General features: G+C 33.5%; 1 protein-coding gene across 1 annotated transcript in view; it reads left to right on the forward strand.

The window, feature by feature from the left end:
• Positions 1-20290, forward strand: part of LOC129233585 (very low-density lipoprotein receptor-like) — an 87289-nt gene that overhangs the window by 44616 nt on the left and 22383 nt on the right. Inside the window, exons 3-7 of the mRNA XM_054867595.1 lie at positions 8556-8678; positions 9015-9140; positions 10579-10695; positions 14299-14541; positions 16498-16617. Coding sequence (XP_054723570.1) covers positions 8556-8678; positions 9015-9140; positions 10579-10695; positions 14299-14541; positions 16498-16617 — 729 coding nt within the window. The remainder of the gene's footprint in view (positions 1-8555; positions 8679-9014; positions 9141-10578; positions 10696-14298; positions 14542-16497; positions 16618-20290) is intronic.

The raw sequence follows: 20290 nt of genomic DNA on the forward strand, positions 1-20290 counted from the left end.
TTGAAAACAATATCTCTTAAGTGTTGCCTCCATTGTCAATACGAACTCGAAAGTTTTGGTCAACTCTTAGGAGCATGTCAACCGGTAAATTGGCAGTTTTGGCTCGGATGCGGTTCTTCAAGTCCTCCAGGGTTCATGGACGATCCTGCGACAGATATAACCCCACAGGAAATAGTCACGGGGGGCTAAATCGGGCGAGCCTGCAGGCCAGTTTAAGTTCCCATTCTGATTTAGCGGCTGTTTGAAAAATACGCCTCCACAGTAAAAGTGCGATGCTGTCTCAACTGAAAGCATAATGTAAGAATATTTCCCATTCAGATCTTTCCGTGGAACTTCTCCTCACCACTCTGATGCTCCACACTTTTTGCGCTCCAAATTCAAAAAAAAAAAGTTTCCACGCCCCGATCTATATTACTCCAGTTTCGAGCCGCTTCAAGGGTTAAACCCCTAGTGTCGGACTAGAAAGACATGGCTTCTCGTTGGCCATGGATGAGTTGAATAATACTTGGAGATTGTCTGTCTATTCCAGGGATGGGAATGATAGACCTATCTTGCAGTTAGGCTGCATTTTAAGTTAAGCGTTTTGCCGATGCATCTTTCTACAATTTTCAAGATAATCACTGTTCTTTTTCAAATGCCAGTTTTCGCTTGTTTGTAATGCTGCATATTCATACAGGGCAAGCACAGGGATTTTTTTTTTCCCCCAGAATTGAGTGGGGATCAATTCTGGAATTGTTTAGAAGAAAATTACTGTGTCTAATTCATCCCCTGTCTCGGATGAATTAGACACAGTAATTTTCTTCTAAACAATTCCAAGAGGCACGACTAGAAAAATTTGTGATTAATCACTGGTTATAGGGATGCCCTTTTTCTGGAGCAGTTGCACCTTCACGAAAACCTCTGAAAACCCGAAGCAGAGTCATTAAAGTTAACCTAGTTAATTTTCTTTTAAATTATTGAACACATCAATAAAAATATTTTCTATGTCATGTACCAAATGCTGCTTATTTTAACGACATTACGAATTTGAAATAAAATCACTCTTAGTACCATGCTTACCATTTGATTGTGCCTTACCTTAACCACAATTCAACTGTGCATATGTAGTGAACATGTTTATTCGAGTTGTAAATGATTGGTTAGGGCTGGAAAAAAAGACTAAATCTGGTGCTAGTTTATAATTTCCCTGTGTCCAATATGCTTAATGTATATCCTTGCAGAAAAAAGTGATGCTCGACTGAATACGTTCAAAAAAGCAACCTTGATTTATTAAAAAAAAACTCCCCCTTTCTATACATTTTTTGAAATTCTCTTTCCAAAGTTCGGTTACTATGTGATAACTTCAACAGCTTAGCGGTTATGCACGGCTAACGCTTAAAACAAAAGCTCTTGAGTATTTGCGCGAACGAATAAATGGTATTTTCCTTCTAAAATGAAAGATTCTACATGTTTTGCGTAAACCGTGGGAGGGAACGAGGATGCGCGCTTGGGTGCCTTTCCTTTATGGTTCAAGAGATCAATATGAACTTATCAGCATTTGAATGTTCGAAAATGACATTAAACACGGGGTGAGAAAAAATAAAATGCCGTAAAAAAATGTACGGCTCTTATTTTCAACGTTAGGGTATAATTTTTCGTTTCAGCTCACCTAAGCGAAGACGGCACTGTTCAAAAAGTTAACTTTTTGCGTTTGAGCATTTTCCCGAATATTTACTGCTCACCCCTTTACAAATTGCATTTTTTAAAAAATCCTAGCCATATTAATATTGCCATTAAATTTATTCGCAAATATTTGTTCTTGTAGTCTACTGAAGTATCTTATGTTTTACTAAATAAAGAAATTTATTTATCCAGCAGTATTATTTTGCCGATTTAGAGATTTAGACGAGAATTCAGCTGATAGTGACGAACTTGAACTACTATTAAGCAACCAATCTCCATACCCCTCCCCCCGCCCCAGATTGTTGCAATTTTGAAATAAACCGCATAAAACAGCTAATTTAATGTAAATTTTACACAAATAAAACATACGTCGAATCTCTGTTTTGACTCATGATTTTACATGTGCTAAAATTTGTGTCCAATTGGCTGTTCTGCGGCAAAATTCTTATTTTCTTATTTGAAATCCTGACGTCAAATCGCTTTATAAAACAGCATATAATATTTTATGCTATTGAAATTTCTTATGATTATAATTTTAAGTAAACCGCGAAACAGGTGAAGAAACATATTTGAAACGCCTTTCCTTCTGCCTAACTTTGTTTATCGTTCACTTCCTCAGCAAATTTCCTTATTTTAATTTCTACTTGGGAAGTAGATTTGAAAAAAAATAAAAAAAAAATCTTAATTTTTCATCATTTTAAAGTGGATGGTTGTTTCTTCGGATGATAAGGATGATAATATGTTGCGTGCTTCTGCCAATATATTTTGCAATACCCGAGTTTCACAAGCCGGTTATTACAATGGAGAAGGTGATGGTTTTCAAACTTGAGACAGGTCAAGGTCTGTATCGTCGGTCAGCGTCAACGCGGACTATTGATAAAAACCTCACTGCAACTATATTAAAATGTCTCCGCAGATCATTAAGGAAGGAGGTTTTAATTGCGAAAAGGAAAGTGCTTTGAGAATTGTTTGTATTTCGACTGACATATAAACAGTTTTCTTTGTTATGTGAGGAAAAAATTTCCAACTTTTCGATTTTGTCCGTGTTTTGTTCAACAGAATAAATACGGGGGTTCAATTCTGTTTACGGACGTCCGCACAAAATTCCGAATTCAAAAACGCGGATGCAACGCAGTTATGAACTCGAAAAACGGACTCTTACCGTTTTTATCATTTCTAGTACTATTGTACTTGACTTGAAAGCTTTATTTATTTATTTTTTTTTTTGGGGGGGGGGCATAATTCCCAATTTTAAACAACTCAGATGATACGGAACCTGAAAATTTTCAAGTTCCAATCTTTTGGTTTGTATTAATACTACCTCCTTGAAACACTTTACTACGTTTCCTGGATTTCAAATGTTTCGGACTTCAATTTCGAAATATCTCGGAGGAAGAGCCTAGGATTTCCTTTATTCTAAGCAAGTCCTCACATCATCAAAGATGGTCTGAACTTGCGTTTTTAAAATTTCAATATCGAAAAATTACCGGTGGAGGATCTCCTCAAGGGAGTCGCTATCCTTTGTGTTGGAAGGGGGGGGGGGGGGTTGATCCTATAGTTACGCTACTGGAGCAGAAATCCAATCCTTAAGTACGCGATTCAAAATGAATTTCTTTAAAACATGTTTATGTGTTTTTTCTGCAGGTGTGGAAAATTTAGAGTTTATACTAAATTTAGCCCCCCCCCCCCGACACAAAAGTAAATAAAACCCCGAAACAACATACCCAAAATAGTTCATTGACACAATCTGCGCCCCCCCCCCCCTCGTGAGCGCCCTTATCTGGGGTAGTTATTAGTGAATTCTTTAAAGAAACTGAAGCGAAAGTTTTTCCTTTCAGCATACCCTTTACGTTCCGTTGGGACCCCCACCCCTTTCAGAAAGTTAGGGCATTTTAAAATGTTCATTGTTTTTTTTTAGTTAGTATGCTACATAGAATATATCCCCCCCCCCCCCCGCTGAAATCTTTTTTAAAAGGACAGGGTCTGACTTTTAAACCTGAGTTATCTATGGCTTCTTCGCATTCCATTTGCAAAAAAAAAAAAAAAATCTTTACGTGGAAAGAGAAAAGGAACTTCATCTAACCTAGAAATACCCTTGCCACGATGCCAAGACTTGTTGGCGACAAGACCTATTTAAATCCCAACTACCGCCATTGCGTGAGCACACGGAAATGTATACGACACACCTCCAGTTTCTCCTCATTGGTCTTGGAAACTCGCAAGAGATGACGTAACGATGGCGCGTGATGACGTTTTGCCATCCGAAGAATTTCCCCGCCGCTAGCGTCATGAAATTGTTTCCTTTTTTTTGTGTTGACAAAAATACTGGATCCACACACACAAAAGTTGTGTAGTTAATTTTGAAAGCATACGCGTTTTATTAGTTTCTTACATTTCCTCGCAATTAGAAGCAATTCATTCGAACCAAAACGCTGAAAAGTGAAAAAATTAATTTATCATAATGTACCTAATTAATTTAAAATATGGATTTAATTAGTAATGATTTGGAATTTTAACTTATGTTATTAAATCTCCTCCTAAAAAAGTAGCCTGCAGTTGTCTTCCAAACTGTTTCACAATATGATGGGCTTGAAAGTATATGATGTTTTGCAATTTCTTGCACAAAATGCATTCCAAAATTTATAATATTTACATTGCTATGGTTTTTTCCTTTAGATCTGTCTTTAATGTTCAGCATCCCACATGAAAATACTAAATTTAGCAATAATTGTAGCTGTAAGACAATTTAATTTCCTGGTACACCAAAGTGTTAGATGCAGCTTTTCAAACAAAAACTGTATTACTTTACACATGACAGAATTATATCCATAACATCAATTAGTAGAAGGAAAAACAACTTGTTTTAAATCTAGAAATTTACCTTCAGAAAGAAAACAGAAATGCTTTTTTTAAAAGTGAAAGTTTTATGCATACTTATAAGAAGGAAAAATAATATAAAATACACATGTTTTTAAAATTACTAATTTTTGATAAATTCCATTTAAAAAATCATTGCAGTTATATACTGATATACAAAATGTATTTCCAATTCATTTGATTAAATGGCATACTATTTCAGTGTCTCTATTTTGTCCACTTTTTTGTAAAAAGTCCGGAACGCCGGAAGAAAATGGACGAAATGAAAAATAAACTGATTATACCTGCATAAATTAATTGTTGTGGTGTAAAAATATTAGTATATTATTCTAATACGTTTTCTATTATGAATGAAACATTTATTTAAAATAAGATCATTAGCTTTAGAATTTCATAAATCTGAAAAAAAAATTTAATTACACATTGGTGCAGTTAATTTTAGATCATTATTTACTTCAAACTAATAAAATTTAACAATGTGAATACGGGCATGATTAGACTATTATATACAATAGTAGAAAATAAACTCAATGGGAAAGTCAAATGAAATGCTTCGAGACATACATACAAAACAAAGATTTATAGTAGGGTTGTGGGTACTCAGAACAGTGTACCAGAAGAGACTGTAATAAGCAAGAGGGTAGATAGCTTTAAAAGGGCCATTATTCTTCATTGGGGACTAATAAATGGACTAGGAACAGCCTAGTCAGAGCATGTTGCTGATCATCACATTTGTATTTGTATTGCAAGAACAGATTTCACTTCATGCCAACAGTTCTTTTATTAATATCAAGTAGTTTCTCTCTCTCTCTCTCTTTTTTTTTAAATAGTATTTTTAATGTTTTGAAACTCCAACCTTTAAAACCCTTTTATTTCTACTTTTTAATTTTGTAAATGCACTTATTATGGGCAATAAACTTCCATATCACAGATAAACATCTTAAAATTTACAGCTGATGTGCTTGTTTTATAAATGCTATCACATGCATTATAATTTATTTTAACACTCATTAGAATTTTTAACACACTTATATAAACTTCAACTGATCTTACTTTTTTTTATTTTCACTTTAAAATATTTTACAATCAGTTGTTTATATGCAGATTTATGTATGCTATTTTTATATTAAAATGTTATTTGAATAGGAAAAATCTATATAATTATATAGAATTTTCAAACTTCAAATCTTTAACTCAAAACTTCCAGTTTACTGACGAAGTGGACAAAATGACATTTTGTCCGGGTCAGACAAAATAGGACAACCATGTACTATTTCCCTAAACGGTATTTTCTAGGGTCTTTCAAAAATCTGAACTAACTATGATAATGCTTACCATACATCCCAGTTTTACCTGGGCAGTTTTGGTTTTAGACAAAATCTAGGTGTCCCGACTGGTTTACTTCACGTCCATGTAAAAGATAAATTTGATTTCAAGTGATCAAAAAAAGTCTTAAAATAATTGTGAAGGAGAATTTGGGATAATTGTTAGGGTTGTCATTTGAAACATTGACTTATAAAATGAATATCGGATTTGCTTGTGAAAATTTTGCAACATGATTAAAACCAAAAAAGTTTTTCTAAAAAAAGTCCTAGCAAGTGAAAAGTACATGTAAATATTTTTCAAATTTTTATTCCTCATTTAAAGTGCTTCTTCTTACTGAAGTAACTTATAAATATTAGCATGTTCGAAATGAGAAATGTTTAAATTTATCTGCTTGTGTCATTTATCATAACCTCTCGTTTAGGCTGATAATTAGTAACCATATTTATTCTTAGCATTGAGAATGAACAAGCTACCGTATATACTCGCGTATAAGTCGAGAAATTTTGTCCAAAAAATGAGATCAAAGGAAGGGGAGTCGACTTATACACGGGTCAAATTCGAAATTCGCGGGTCTTTCCGAAAAATTTTTTCCGATTAAGGAGAGCTGGGAAGCTACGAGAAATGCCGATGTGCGGTTACAGGTAGTTGCTGATAAGTTGATCGTGTGAAAAAGTAAACTTATTCCAAAATAATAACTAAAAAAACTTAAATAATACACATAAATAAAGATAATTTTATTCTTCTTTATTAAGGATCAAATCAGCAATTAACAAATATCGTGAAACGTATGAAAATATTTATCGTCAACAGTCACGCCATTCAGACTGAGAGTGCGTTCGACGAGCACGACCGGGAGCGACCGGTTAGTGAATCACGTGACAGCTAATGATCACGTGCTCAAATCAACCAATCAACTGCTTAGAATGGTAACCGCTGCGGTAACCGGTTGATCATAGAACGCCGTGTTTAGTAACTGGTTACTTACCGGTTTACCGGTGAGGTTCGTCGAACGCAACCTCTGATATCATTGACGATTCTACAGCCGCCGATGTATACGATGACGCGGTGATGACGGAAGCGGACTTTAATGAACTTTTTTTTTGCGTCCGACTCGGAATCCGAGTTTGGAGGCTTTTAGAAATGTTTTCCTATTTAATTCCTATTTTATTTGTAAATAAATGTGTTCATTATTTTGAAATTTCTTTGAAAATAATTCGCGATGTTTTTGGAAAGTATGGAGGTCGACTTATACGCGGGTTTTAGATTTTTTCTGGATTTTTTTCTCTGAAAAAGGGGGGGTCGACTTATACGCGAGATCGACCTATACGCGAGTATATACGGTACCCTCTAAAACCAGCCCTGTGTGTACTGTGTACCCGTTTGGATACTCACGATGCTGGGGGGGGGGGGGGGGGGCTGTCACTCCGGGTGTCCTGGTTGAACTTTTCAGAAATCTGGCAAGCCTACCTTACATCCCATTTAGTTCAGATTCTGACGTTCCACTGTAAATCAAAACGAAATGATTTTTCTTATTAACAAGGTTGGCAAGTTTCTGCCGAGGCGGTTAAAACCACTGGTAGAAACCGGTTAAAACCGGCATGGCAAAAACCACTTTCTGCCACATTTGCGGCAGAAACTGGCAAAAACTCACAAAATGAAAAAATAATTAAATTATTGACTGCAATAGGAAGTGCACGGAAAAAAGTATTAACCAAAGCACTATTTAATTACGATATTACCACAATTTAAAATCAAATGTTACATTGTACACTGCAGTTGCTTCTTAGAAAAGGTGGTTTCTAAAATCTAAACAGTTTCTCAATCTAATATGTACAAATGAGAAACTTTAGAATATTCCTGAAACAGAAGAGCTAGCAGGCAATGCATGAAGGAACAAGCAATGTTCATGAAACGTTCATCAATTTTTTTTTTTTTTAACTGGTTCACCATGTAGTAACTGGGGTAGTGGGAGAAATTCAACTGGAAAAATAAGTTTCGAGAAATAGGGCTAATTTATTTTGCTAAACTGTGACATTAGGTACAAAATCTATGTTAATATTGGCAAGTAAAATTCAGGCACTTTCTTCTTGAAGAACGTGATAATTTCGATCACAAACAATTTAGATGAAGCATATGAGTGAACAAATTAAAATCAGAAATGCCTTTTAATTCTGTATGTCTCTCCTCTTTCCTGAGCACCTATATGATTTTTCGTCCTTTGTTAGATTAATCCAAACATTACGAGCATCTGCAATTGAAAAGTTCCCTTCTCGAACTAAATCAAGGGCATTAGCATAGGATTTTTTTTTAAATGATGAAATGAAGTTTCAATTTTTAGTTTACTTAAACGAGTATCATTTAGCAATCGCTTGAGTAATTAAAGATGTTTTTAAGTTTTTGCCAGTTTCTGCCGGTTTTTACCGGTTATAACCAGTTTCTGCCACTGGCACGGCAAAAACCAGTTTCTGCCGGCAGAAAGCCAACCCTGCTTATTAATGGTATAAAGTTGGACAGTAAGCCAAAATGTTGTAATATTTTCTGTAATGAGGGACAATATACTGTCCCTCATTACAGAATGCAAATAAGTAATAATGAAATACATCAAACCTGCATCATTTGTTACCTGCTGTGTTATATTTCAGGTTTTAAATTATTAATATAAATTAAGTTATTTCTCTTTATATTTTCAGAGGTAAGAACATGCTCTGATACAGAGTTTGTGTGCAATAATGGAAAGTGCATTCCAAGTCGATGGCAATGTGATAATGAAGATGATTGTGGTGATAAATCAGATGAAGATCTTAGTATTTGCAGTTAGTATATTTGTTATAACTATTTTTTCTTTCTAACTCCCAAATCATTTTCTTTGTGAGCTTTTATAATTGCATTATACTTTTGTGAGAGTCTCAATTTTCAAAATTTCTTCTTGTGAATAACCAAATTTTCTAAATTTTTTTGAAGATAGCGATTTTATCACATTTTTGTGAAAGTACCGGTTTTACATGTAGAATTTTTGTGAAGCTACCAAAAAACGGTAGTAAAATCAGCCTCTATTGAGCCCTCCCCATGATTGGTCAACTCTTTGCTACTTGTATATTTGATTCAATGGGAATCAAATCCAAATAATTTTTTTTCCTTCTGTTTTAAAGGTAACAGAACATGCCAAGCAGGACAGTTCACATGCAATTCCCCACCTGGTGCTTGTATTCCAATTTCTTGGCATTGTGATGGACAAAAAGATTGTGTAGATGGATCAGATGAAGAAGAAGACTGCAGTAAGTACCCTATTCAAATTATATTTTCATCCTGTCTTCTTTTAAAATACATTAATTTAGCAAAAAAAAACCCCATATTTTCACTTTAGTTTATTATTCATTGTTACTTTTATTAAGTGCATTTTTGTGTGTTTTTAAATTTAACTAATTTTGCAAGAAAAATGAAAAAAAAAAAAAAAGAAAAGATTTAATACTAGGGGGAGTTGAAAGAAAAGTTTTTCCCTAGCAGCTGTGGGCAGAGAAGTAGCCTGGAAATGCATTGTGGAGAAGAAGAGTATAGAAGTAAAATGCTGTAAGGAGACAACACAACTTTATTTGCCAACCTAAGTACCAAGCATGTTGAGACATTTGTCACATCTCTTGATAAGCTTCAAAAAGCCCTCCAGAAAAACATGAGGGCTTTGCATATGGACGGTACTACATGGCACTGCGACACCCTGTCGAAATTGAAAGAAGCAATGTTGTAAAAGCAGCTTAGCTTTCTCTGATCTGGTGTTCTGATATCGGATGACAATGCAAGACCACACTTGCTGATGACAACTCAAAACCTTGCTGCAGTTTTTGGTTGGAAGCGCCTTACACTCTTGGTCTCACACCAAGTGACTTCTATCTGATTCTGGGTTTGAAGAAGAGTCTCAGCTGAAGGTGCTTTGGAAGCAATGCTGAAGTCGAACAAGCTGTAAAATGTTTCTTCCGTATGCAAAGCCCAGAGTTTTTCCCGGGGGTCTTTTTGAATCTTATCGAGTGGTATGACAAATGTCCCAATGTCCTTGGTTCTTCTGTGGAAAAATAAAGTTAGGTCTTATCTGTAATGTCTCATTCTATTTTTTGACTCTTATACACTACTCTGACCACAGTCAAGCGGGGAAACTTGTTTTCTGACTCCTGTTTGTATATATAATGTATTAAGTAATTTGTCTTATTTAAATGCTAGATAGAGCAGCATAACCTGTTACTGTTCATAAAACTGAATTGTTAAAAAGAAAATAAATTGTTGTGTTTTTTGTATTTGATAGGGTTTCTATTTTAAAAAATGATATGAAACTATTTAATTTCAATTAAGTGAAAAAACATACAATTTTATCGTCAAAATATTCAAAGAAAGTTCTTAACTAATGTTTCATTAATTGATTTTGCTTTAAAAATTTAGTATAATGCATTTGTAACTTTCCTTTATCACGTGTTATATGTAAGAAAAATGTTAACATGCTTTCAAAGGAATCCCCCTTCTGTTTTGAACATTATTTGTACACAGTATTCATATACACATAAAATCATCAAATCCCATAAAATTTCAAACACTGCTATTTCAAAACAAAAAACCCTTAAGTATAATAGATTATTACAAAGAGTTAAAACGTAGATCTGATATAGCGTTGCATGTTTCATTTCCTTCTGTGACAAAATTAATTTGTTTATTTTTTTTAACCAATTTCAGGTCAGATTACTTGTTCAGATGAAGAATTTACTTGCAATAATAATAAATGCATTACAAAAAGATGGGTTTGTGATCAAGACAATGATTGTGGAGACAATAGTGATGAAAAAGATTGTGGTAAATTTTTGTATTTTTCTGAAGACTTTTCATTTTAGTTTTTGTATATGAATAGTATACAATATATTTATATTTGAATACGTTTTAGGTTTGTTACCGTATATACTCGCGTATAAGTCGAGAAATTTTGTCCAAAAAATGAGATCAAAGGAAGGGGAGTCGACTTATACGCGGGTCAAATTCGAAATTCGCGGGTCTTTCCGAAAAAATTTTTCCGATTAAGGAGAGCTGGGAAGCTACGAGAAATGCCGATGTGCGGTTACAGGTAGTTGCTGATAAGTTGATCGTGTGAAAAAGTAAACTTATTCCAAAATAATAACTAAAAAAACTTAAATAATACACATAAATAAAGATAATTTTATTCTTCTTTATTAAGGATCAAATCAGCAATTAACAAATATCGTGAAACGTATGAAAATATTTATCGTCAACAGTCACGCCATTCAGACTGAGAGTGCGTTCGACGAGCACGACCGGGAGCGACCGGTTAGTGAATCACGTGACAGCTAATGATCACGTGCTCAAATCAACCAATCAACTGCTTAGAATGGTAACCGCTGCGGTAACCGGTTGATCATAGAACGCCGCGGTTAGTAACTGGTTACTTACCGGTTTACCGGTGAGGTTCGTCGAACGCAACCTCTGATATCATTGACGATTCTGCAGCCGCCGATGTATACGATGACGCGGTGATGACGGAAGCGGACTTTAACCCGTTCGCACCCAGCGTCACGCGGACGCTACGCAACGATTCCTCTCCTATCAGCCCAGCGTCACTTATCCGCTACGCGCTCTGATCGACGCTGTAGTCCCAGCGTCACGTATATGCTTTCTCGAAATGGAACGATTGAATATTTAAATGATACTAGATGGCGCTAAATGGCTATAACTTTGATCATATTCGAGTCACATGGTATTTGACCTTCATGTACACGCTTTAGTTTCTTATTTGGGCCTCTCAATGGGATAGATTTTTTTTTTATGTAAACAACAGTGAATCACTGCTCTGCGCATATGATTTATGAGGTCTCAATTGCTCTTGCTTATATCTTTGCTTCTCTTTTTTTTACGAGTAATTGAAAGAGATATACATCTAGCTGAATAAATTATGGGGGAGGGAAGGAAGGTTAAAATATTTTTGCGTATGTGTTCCAGACTTTTGGGATTCCCCGTTCAATGAGAGTACAGGAATGAGTTCAAGAGGCCTGAAGTTTATGATTATTTTTGAATCCTTTCTGATATTGTTCTTCTGTATTTATTCTTTTTCATTTGGGGATGGGAAACTGCAATAAAAATGATTAGCGAAGTGAGTGAAAGGGAATGTTTTCGAGTGAATTATGAAGCAGTTTTGAAACTTGTCGCGTGGGAAATATAACTAGTTTAAATTCGTTGACCTAAGTTGTTTTAATCAAAATTACATAAGGAACATATTTTTTTGCTACATTTCTTTTTCTTTGATTCCACACTCACGATGTCAAACTCTAACTTTGTTTTTGTGCACATATCATTTAATTTTGTGCACATGGTTAAAGTTTTAGTATTCTACTTATTTCGTTCCTTCTAATAATGTAATAGTCTTTATATTAGTAATTAGTAATCAGTAGTACATTGTTTAAACAAAATTAAAATTTCAAGCCATTATTTTGAGATGCTGATTTTATATGAATATTTTTGTTCAGTTAGGCTTAACTGCTGTAAATGCTCGGGCCGATGGCGACGTTCCATTTCAGAACGTTCGGTCCCGTAGCTGCGCTTCGTTTTCCGAGCGCTGGTCCTCAAGGGGTTAATGAACTTTTTTTTTACGTCCGACTCGGAATCCGAGTTTGAAGGCTTTTAGAAATGTTTTCCTATTTAATTCCTATTTTATTTGTAAATAAATGTGTTCATTATTTTGAAATTTCTTTGAAAATAATTCGCGATGTTTTTGGAAAGTATGGAGGTCGACTTATACCCGGGTTTTAGATTTTTCTGGATTTTTTCTCTGAAAAAGGGGGGGTCGACTTATACGCGAGATCGACCTATACGTGAGTATATACGGTATATGTATTAGCATGAAGATTTTATACTTTCTAAAAAATAAAACTTTTAGTTTGGTGTACCAAAACTGCATTGAAAAGTTTCAAGTTTTATAATATACTACGGAAAAAAGTTGTAGTTTGAAAATTTAATCATAAACTGAATAAACTTTGTCAATCAACCTATAATTGATTGTTTAAAATTTTAAAATTCTTACTTTGCTCTTGGTCTGAAATACAAGTAGACAGTTTAATTTACATGTTAATATTGTTGCACCTATGAGAGAACAAGCTGTGTGCATCACATGACTTCCTTTTACACCAATTTAATGTTATTTCTCTATTATTGGCAATTTTAATGTGATTCAGTTTAGTTAATTCTCTACTAAATTGAACAGTTGCCAAATGGCATTTCAACAGTGGCCAAAATTAAAACCAGGTTTTAAAAAAAAAGCCAAATTTGTCTCCAAGTTGGCGACAAAAGGCGACCAAAAGCCTGGCGATAAATCACCAAGTGTCCGCCAGATTAAAACACCACTTGAGTTTGCATCGAAATTAACAATGATTTCCCCCCCCCCAAAAGGTGTAAGAGACCCCTTTTGAAACATCCGAATGCAACCAAAAGAGGAGGTGCACAACTAGACCCCACTTGGAGTCTACATACCAAATTTCAACTTTTTAGGAGACACCGTTCTGGAGTTATGCGACATACATACGTACATACAGACGTCACGAGAAAACTCGTTGTAATTAACTCGGGAATCGTCAAAATGGTTATTTTGGGCATTTATGCATTTTTAGGTATATATGCATGTGTGTTCGGGTCAAAAAAAAAAAAACTCAACATTCATTCGGGGGCGAGCAAAATGGAAATTAAGGGCCATTTTTGGGTCAAAATTTTTTTGCGAATCCAATACTTCCTTTTTTGTAAAAGGTAGTAATAACACCTAACTCCTGTAATTTCATTTGATTCCTACCAATATACAGGGTCTTTCAAAAGGAATGCACCAATTTTATTAAACTCTGTTTCTCTAACAGTTGTTAAACAAAAAAACACTAAGCAGTTTGTACTTTCTCCATTAAGTATTCAATATGAACCTCCGCTAGCTACATGGCTACATCAAAAAGATGGAATTTCTCCCAAACATACTCTGGCATATCATGAGTCACTGAATTGATCACACAGATTATTCGCTGTCTCTACTGTCATCTCGTGTAAAGAGTGGCGAACATACAATATCCATTGCAGTACCTTAGCAAGCGATGACACCTGTTATCAGCGTTTTATTTGTTATCATGCTGCATCATGTTTGGAGGCTGATGTCTCTGTGATCCATGCTTTGGGCTGTGGTCATACAACACTTATAACCTCAATCAAATTCATGTAGCTTTGTTGCAGTCGTGTAATACTTTTTGTTCGGCAAATTAATAAAATAAGTTTATTCTTTTTGAAGGACCTCTTTATAAATTTCAAATTTATTGCATAATTTTGCTCTTTCATATGAATGATAATTATACTTGACATAATTATTTGAATCGTAAGAAATTTGTAATTATTGTCAACCAAGGTTTAAACTATCTGTTTTAGCTCAAGTTACTTGTTCCTCTTCTGAATTTGCTTGTGGTAATGGGAAGTGCATAGCTGATAAGTGGAAATGTGATGGGTCAAATGATTGTACTGATGGATCTGATGAAGAAAATTGTCCTACCCCTAAAGCTTCAGTGTGTAACGGCCGAGAATTTATGTGTGCAAATAAAAGGGACTGTGTGCACATAAGTTGGCGTTGCGATGGGGATCCAGATTGTCCTGATGGATCTGATGAGCTCAATTGTGAGTGAAATTTTGTATTAATTTTTTAACTGCAGAGGTGGGAAATTGCATGATTTACTCGCCACTGATAAGTGTAGTTTAAGTTTAATTTTCATATATACCTTGCATAATGTTGGCTGATTAATTTTTTTTTTTTGGTTCATATGATTTCTAAAAATTACCTCCCCCCCCCTTGTGTATAGATGACTGCCTAATAGGGTGTAGCAAAAAAGAAAACTTATTTATAAATTCAAAATTTTAAGTTGATAAGAGACTCACATATACCACTAAAATTTTTATTCAAATGAAATATTTAAAAAAAAAAATTTAGGCATGCTGCATAAGCACAATACAAAATAATCCTTTCTTTATATCTTTTTTCAATTAAGGAAATTTTTTAAAATTTTACTTTTTTTATTAGAACATTATTGCTAAAAAAAAAAAAAAAACCTTCTGCTCTTATGCTAATATTTTAGGTTCCTGCATAGTACTCAAAAACAATGATTTTTGAAGTTAAATTTTTCATTATGAACAAATTAATTACACTGAGAAGCAAGTAAAATGTGTCTAACATTATTGCTGCTGGTTCTTATGTTTAGTCACCTCCCGAATCCAAATATGACCAACGCTTTTCCCATCTCCCAGCAATTTTTGGAAATATTGCCCCCCTCCCCCCTATTTTTTTTGTTTTCAACAAGTTTACTTTTACTGGCCCCTTTGTTTATGATGAGTTTTAACATAAGAGTTTCTGCAACATGATGCATACACGTTGAGTACATGTTGCATCATTTATTTTCTTTATTTAAATCGTTTTCAAATTTTGTCATCATCCTCCTCCCCCAAACACATTGAAGTTTCATTATGAATGTACTCTCAATGATACTGCAATGTTTTTTGCTGCTGTTAATAATTTTTTTAAATAATTTCCCAAAATTTATGGCAGGGTATTCATGGCGTTACGAAAAAATATTTAAACATTGGTCATTTTTATGAAAAATTGATTGCTCAAAATAGTGTGTATTCCACATTTTTGACTATGCACTAATGTTCCCAATGTTCCTTGCTAAAAGTTAGCCACTGGTACTAACAGGGTACCTTCTGCTAACATCTGCAATGTGTGCAAGTCATGATAAAAATTACTATAATTTGCCAAAAATAAATAAATAATTATTAATAATATTTAAAACTAGCAATTAAGTATTGAATTGGTAGCATTATTTTGTAGATGCATTCATTATATGAGGGGAAGGGGGTGTAATTTTAGGGGCCCACAATGAACACTTTGTGCAGATAAGGAACTGGAGAACTGAACTAATAAATCCATGACAGAAGTAGATTTTAATATAAAGCCCACACAATTTGTGAAATATTTTGCACTATGTAACATTAATGTTTACAGATGAAGTGAACCAACCTAAACAGTATTTTCTGTTGTTTATTTTTGGCATGTGACCTTCACTGTTGCAACGTTTGGAGTATTGTAAATCCACATCTCATTTTGAAAACATCCTTGTTTATTGCAAACTAGTGGTACCCGTACGGCTTTGCCCATAGTTGAAAATTAAAAGGTCATTTGGTTCGCCTGTATATTAACAAATATTGGATGACGAATTTCTCGCCAATTGACTATGTTCATTCGCTCTTCCATTCCACGTCATGATAATTTCGTAATTTACTCCTCCATCTTATGATAATATTGCTCCGGAAAATGTTCTAAAAATTGAAATAGAAGAAGAACAAAATCGAATTTTTGAAAAATTGCTTTGAGGTGCACACCCCATGCTACAAACTAACTTTGTGCCAAATTTCATGAAAATCGGCCAAACGGTCTATGCGTGTCACAGAGATCCAGACAAAGAGACTTTCAGCTTTATTATTAGTAAAGAAGATTACATTTGATATTTTATATTCATTGTTTTCAATTTTTAAAAAATGATGATAAATTTTGCGTTATGAACAACAAATGCTCTTTTACAGGCACAAATACATGTAGACCAGATCAATTCCAGTGCAAAAACATGCAGTGCATACCTGGACAATTACAGTGTAATGGTATGGATGAATGTCCTGATGGATCGGATGAAGAAAATTGTGAATGTAATTTATTTTTTTACTCCTTATTTTTCTTATTTTGTTATTTATTTGCATTTTCAAACTACATATTACTTAATTCAGGGTGGCTACAGAGAGAGTATGAAGGATATGAAAATTTTGATTTTGATATTCTAGAAGAATCAGAGTCTAGTGAAGAAAAATTGGCATAAATGGAGAAAAGAGTGATTTCTTTAATGTGAACCATAATCATACAAAAGTCAATTGTTATAATTTAAACAACTAGTGCAATGAGGGGAAGGTTGGAGGGAAAGTTAAATATGTACACTTCATGTTTGCTATATAAATAACATGTAATAATTACCTTGCATCGAAATACCTTTGCTTTTAACCAGTGAAACAATATGTTTTTAGTTAAACAAATAAAACATTTTATAGATAAACAATTTAGATAAACAATTAAATCAACAAATAAGTTAAAGCAGCTCAAGGACATGTGCTAATTAGAACTTTGAAAAACATAAATCATGGTAAAGTGCCCTAAAGCTGACACCCCGAAAACAGTTCCTAATGCTGACGTCTTCAAATAAAACAAATATTTAAGGCATTACTAATTTTCTAAAATAATTCAGAATGAGTTTTTCTTCTTTCAAAAAAAGGTAAAAATTAATTCTTAATTATTTTAAATATTTCTGTTCTTTAAAGATGCCAAATTTAAAGCTGTTTTTTGCATGTCAGCTTTAGTGCTCTTTACCTTACAATCTATTAAAAGAGAGAAAAAAAATGAAATGCCTTGCGTACCTTTGAACACAAAAAGGAATTATTGTTTTACCCATTTTCATGCTCAATATCTGGTTTCTTAATCCTCCTGGGGGCAAAATTATCATATTTTGTAAAATATAGGAAATGTTCTTCCACAGGAAGTTGGATTTCTGGGAAAAAAATAAATAATAATAGAGAGAAATAGCAATTTGTATGAAAGAGCTTAGCTATAATGCAAAGACATAGTTTTGTGATGCATATTTTTTCTTAATTGTAGTTACGGAGAGAAAATAAGAAGCGTAAAGATGTTCTAAAAATTAAATTTTTTAGTATGTTTTAGGGCATTATTTCATATTTAATCCTTTATAGTACTTATTGAAAGTATGAGGATTCTCTGTAGCCATTCTACATCCAAACTAAGGCATAGTTTTGCCGAATCACCAATATTTGAGCTTAACTTAAAAACAAGTATAATTATTATTGTATATATTGCTATGATTATCATTATTGTAGCTATTAATAGTGGCAGTAGTCAATATGCACATAAGTCGAATTTACACCAAAAACTCTAACAAGGTCATTATGAATCTTTCATTATTGGTATCCAAAGTAATTTATTAAATGTTTTTGATAAACAGACTTGAAATTATTCATTGTACAGATTCAGAAATGAAGGTTTTATACTGTACTGGAGATAATGACTAAAAATTTCAAAACTAAACCCCAGTGCTTACAGTTTGAACATAAATTAGAAGAAAATAAATTAGTTTTTCTGTAAACTATTCAGTTTGTGCCAGAGCTCAATGTTTTATTCACTTTTTGATAATGTAAGATATAGAATTATAACACTGTATGAATGTGTAGTAGTGGACAAGTCATTTTCTTCAACTTGTGCAGCAACCTTGCAATTGTTTTTTGCCATATGGTTTCAATGTAAGTACAACTGTTTCATAAAAGATATAGCTATGTGTTTTTTATTATTTTTTAATTATGTAGTGAGATCTGTTGTTTTTGCTCTCAGATACTCATGCATGTTTGCACAATTACTTCCTAAGTTTGAACTCTGCTGTTCAATAGTAGAAAACAGTCTAAAAGTTTAAAAGTTAGAATAGTGAATGGCTTTCAGAGAATGTATACTTTTTGCCACTTTTTTTTCTCATCTAGGAGCAGCCTTTAAATCACTGATTTAAAAGTTTTGCAGATGTTGCTCTATATGTGACCTTAGGTCCATTGTACTATCTTTTTATTCAGATTCTGATATCTGAAAAGGCAGAACCAAGTTGGTAAATGAGTTTCACAGTGCCTTACATCATTACAAGTTTCCGCTGTTTGATTTTAGAAGAGATAGGTTGTGTGTGTCTTAGTTCAAATAAATTGCCTCTTTTTCCCCCCAGATCATCTGGGAAAGCAAAAGTGTTTTTAGTTTCATAAATCCGATACCTATGACTCAGTTTTCTTTCCGAAAATAATCTGTTGCCTAGTTAATATCTAGAGCCGTAAGTTTTTATTTCTCTATGTGCCTTCAGGCTGAATTAACTTTCAGCCATTTTGGTTATTCAAAATTAATTTTAGAATTTCATGATTACAGTATTCATATGTGCTGATGTCTTGCCATAGTACAATGTCCTGCATTTTGGATTGCACATGCAATGATCGGGTTATTTAATTTATTCCATTCAAGTACTTTTTGGCTGAAAATCTTATACATGCACATTTTCATTCCAAGGGGGCAGGGGGAAAACTAAGTTCACTGTGTTAGCATTTCTCTGAATCTTAGTTTGAAATACTCCTAGTTACAAAAACATCTTTGTAATACCAAAGATTTAATTTTTGGTTCAAATGTAGGGAAGAAGCCTTTGAAGCAAAAGGACGAGCTTTATTTTTTAAAAATGTACCCGGCGATTTATATGTATGTCTCAATAGGGTATCACAATGGAAATAATGAAAGATGCCATGCAATATATTTTGTAAATATATGTACAGATAATTATTAATGAAGAATTTATTAAGGTAAAACACTACCGAAGAGCAGTATCATATTGCTTGTAAAATATATATTTTTTTAAGGAGAAAAAGCTGGATAATGCTTCTTACTTAGCAAGAGCATTAACATTCATGAGTGACCTCCATAAGCAAGGTCATTATGAGCACCATATCACCTTCATGAGCAAAGTCGTTACTGCTCATCATCTTCATGAGGAAGATCATTGTCATTTTTTAAAATTTTATTTGGCCGATTATCATAAAATTTATGCCAAAGCTGGTCAAGCCTTATCAATTTCAGAGCATTTTTTGAAATATCTTCAAAGTGAAGATTTAGTGATAGTATGAAACATCCAATTTCATCTCATAGCTACATGAAGTTTTTAATATTCTTAAGTATTCAATACCTTAAATATTTTAAAACAGTCGTGTGCACAAAAAGTCAACATAGTGAAATATGGTTTTGCCATAATTTATAGAAATATTTTAATTGACTTTAGTTGAAAATATTTTATGTTGAGCTATAAGCATGATTTGAAAATAAATACTTGAGAACATACTATGAATATACTAATAGACTATACTTGAGAATATACTAATAAATATAAGATCATCAAGTTCTGCATTTATAGTTTAAATGCTGAAGAAGCCTATTTATTATGAAGCTACTATACAGCACTTTTCTAGTCACCATTTTATATTATGCACTGAATTCAGTCTCCCACCGTGTTATATTGAAATTGAATGACATGACTTTCTACTCTTGACGATCTTTTGGAAATTGATTTTGCCAATATGGTGTGGGAAATATTCTTATTTAAAAGATTTCAATTTTTACAAGAATAATGTTATAATTATAGTTTTTGTTTCTTCAAACAATGGGCTTTAGCATACAAATATCTGTTCTTAAGCATACAAAATTTAATTACCATTCTACAACAAAAAGTTGGCTGACTTCTGATCTCTCCTCCAT

This window comes from Uloborus diversus, unplaced genomic scaffold (genome assembly GCF_026930045.1).
Source record: "Uloborus diversus isolate 005 unplaced genomic scaffold, Udiv.v.3.1 scaffold_55, whole genome shotgun sequence".
In the NCBI taxonomy this organism is placed as follows: Eukaryota; Metazoa; Arthropoda; class Arachnida; order Araneae; family Uloboridae; genus Uloborus; species Uloborus diversus.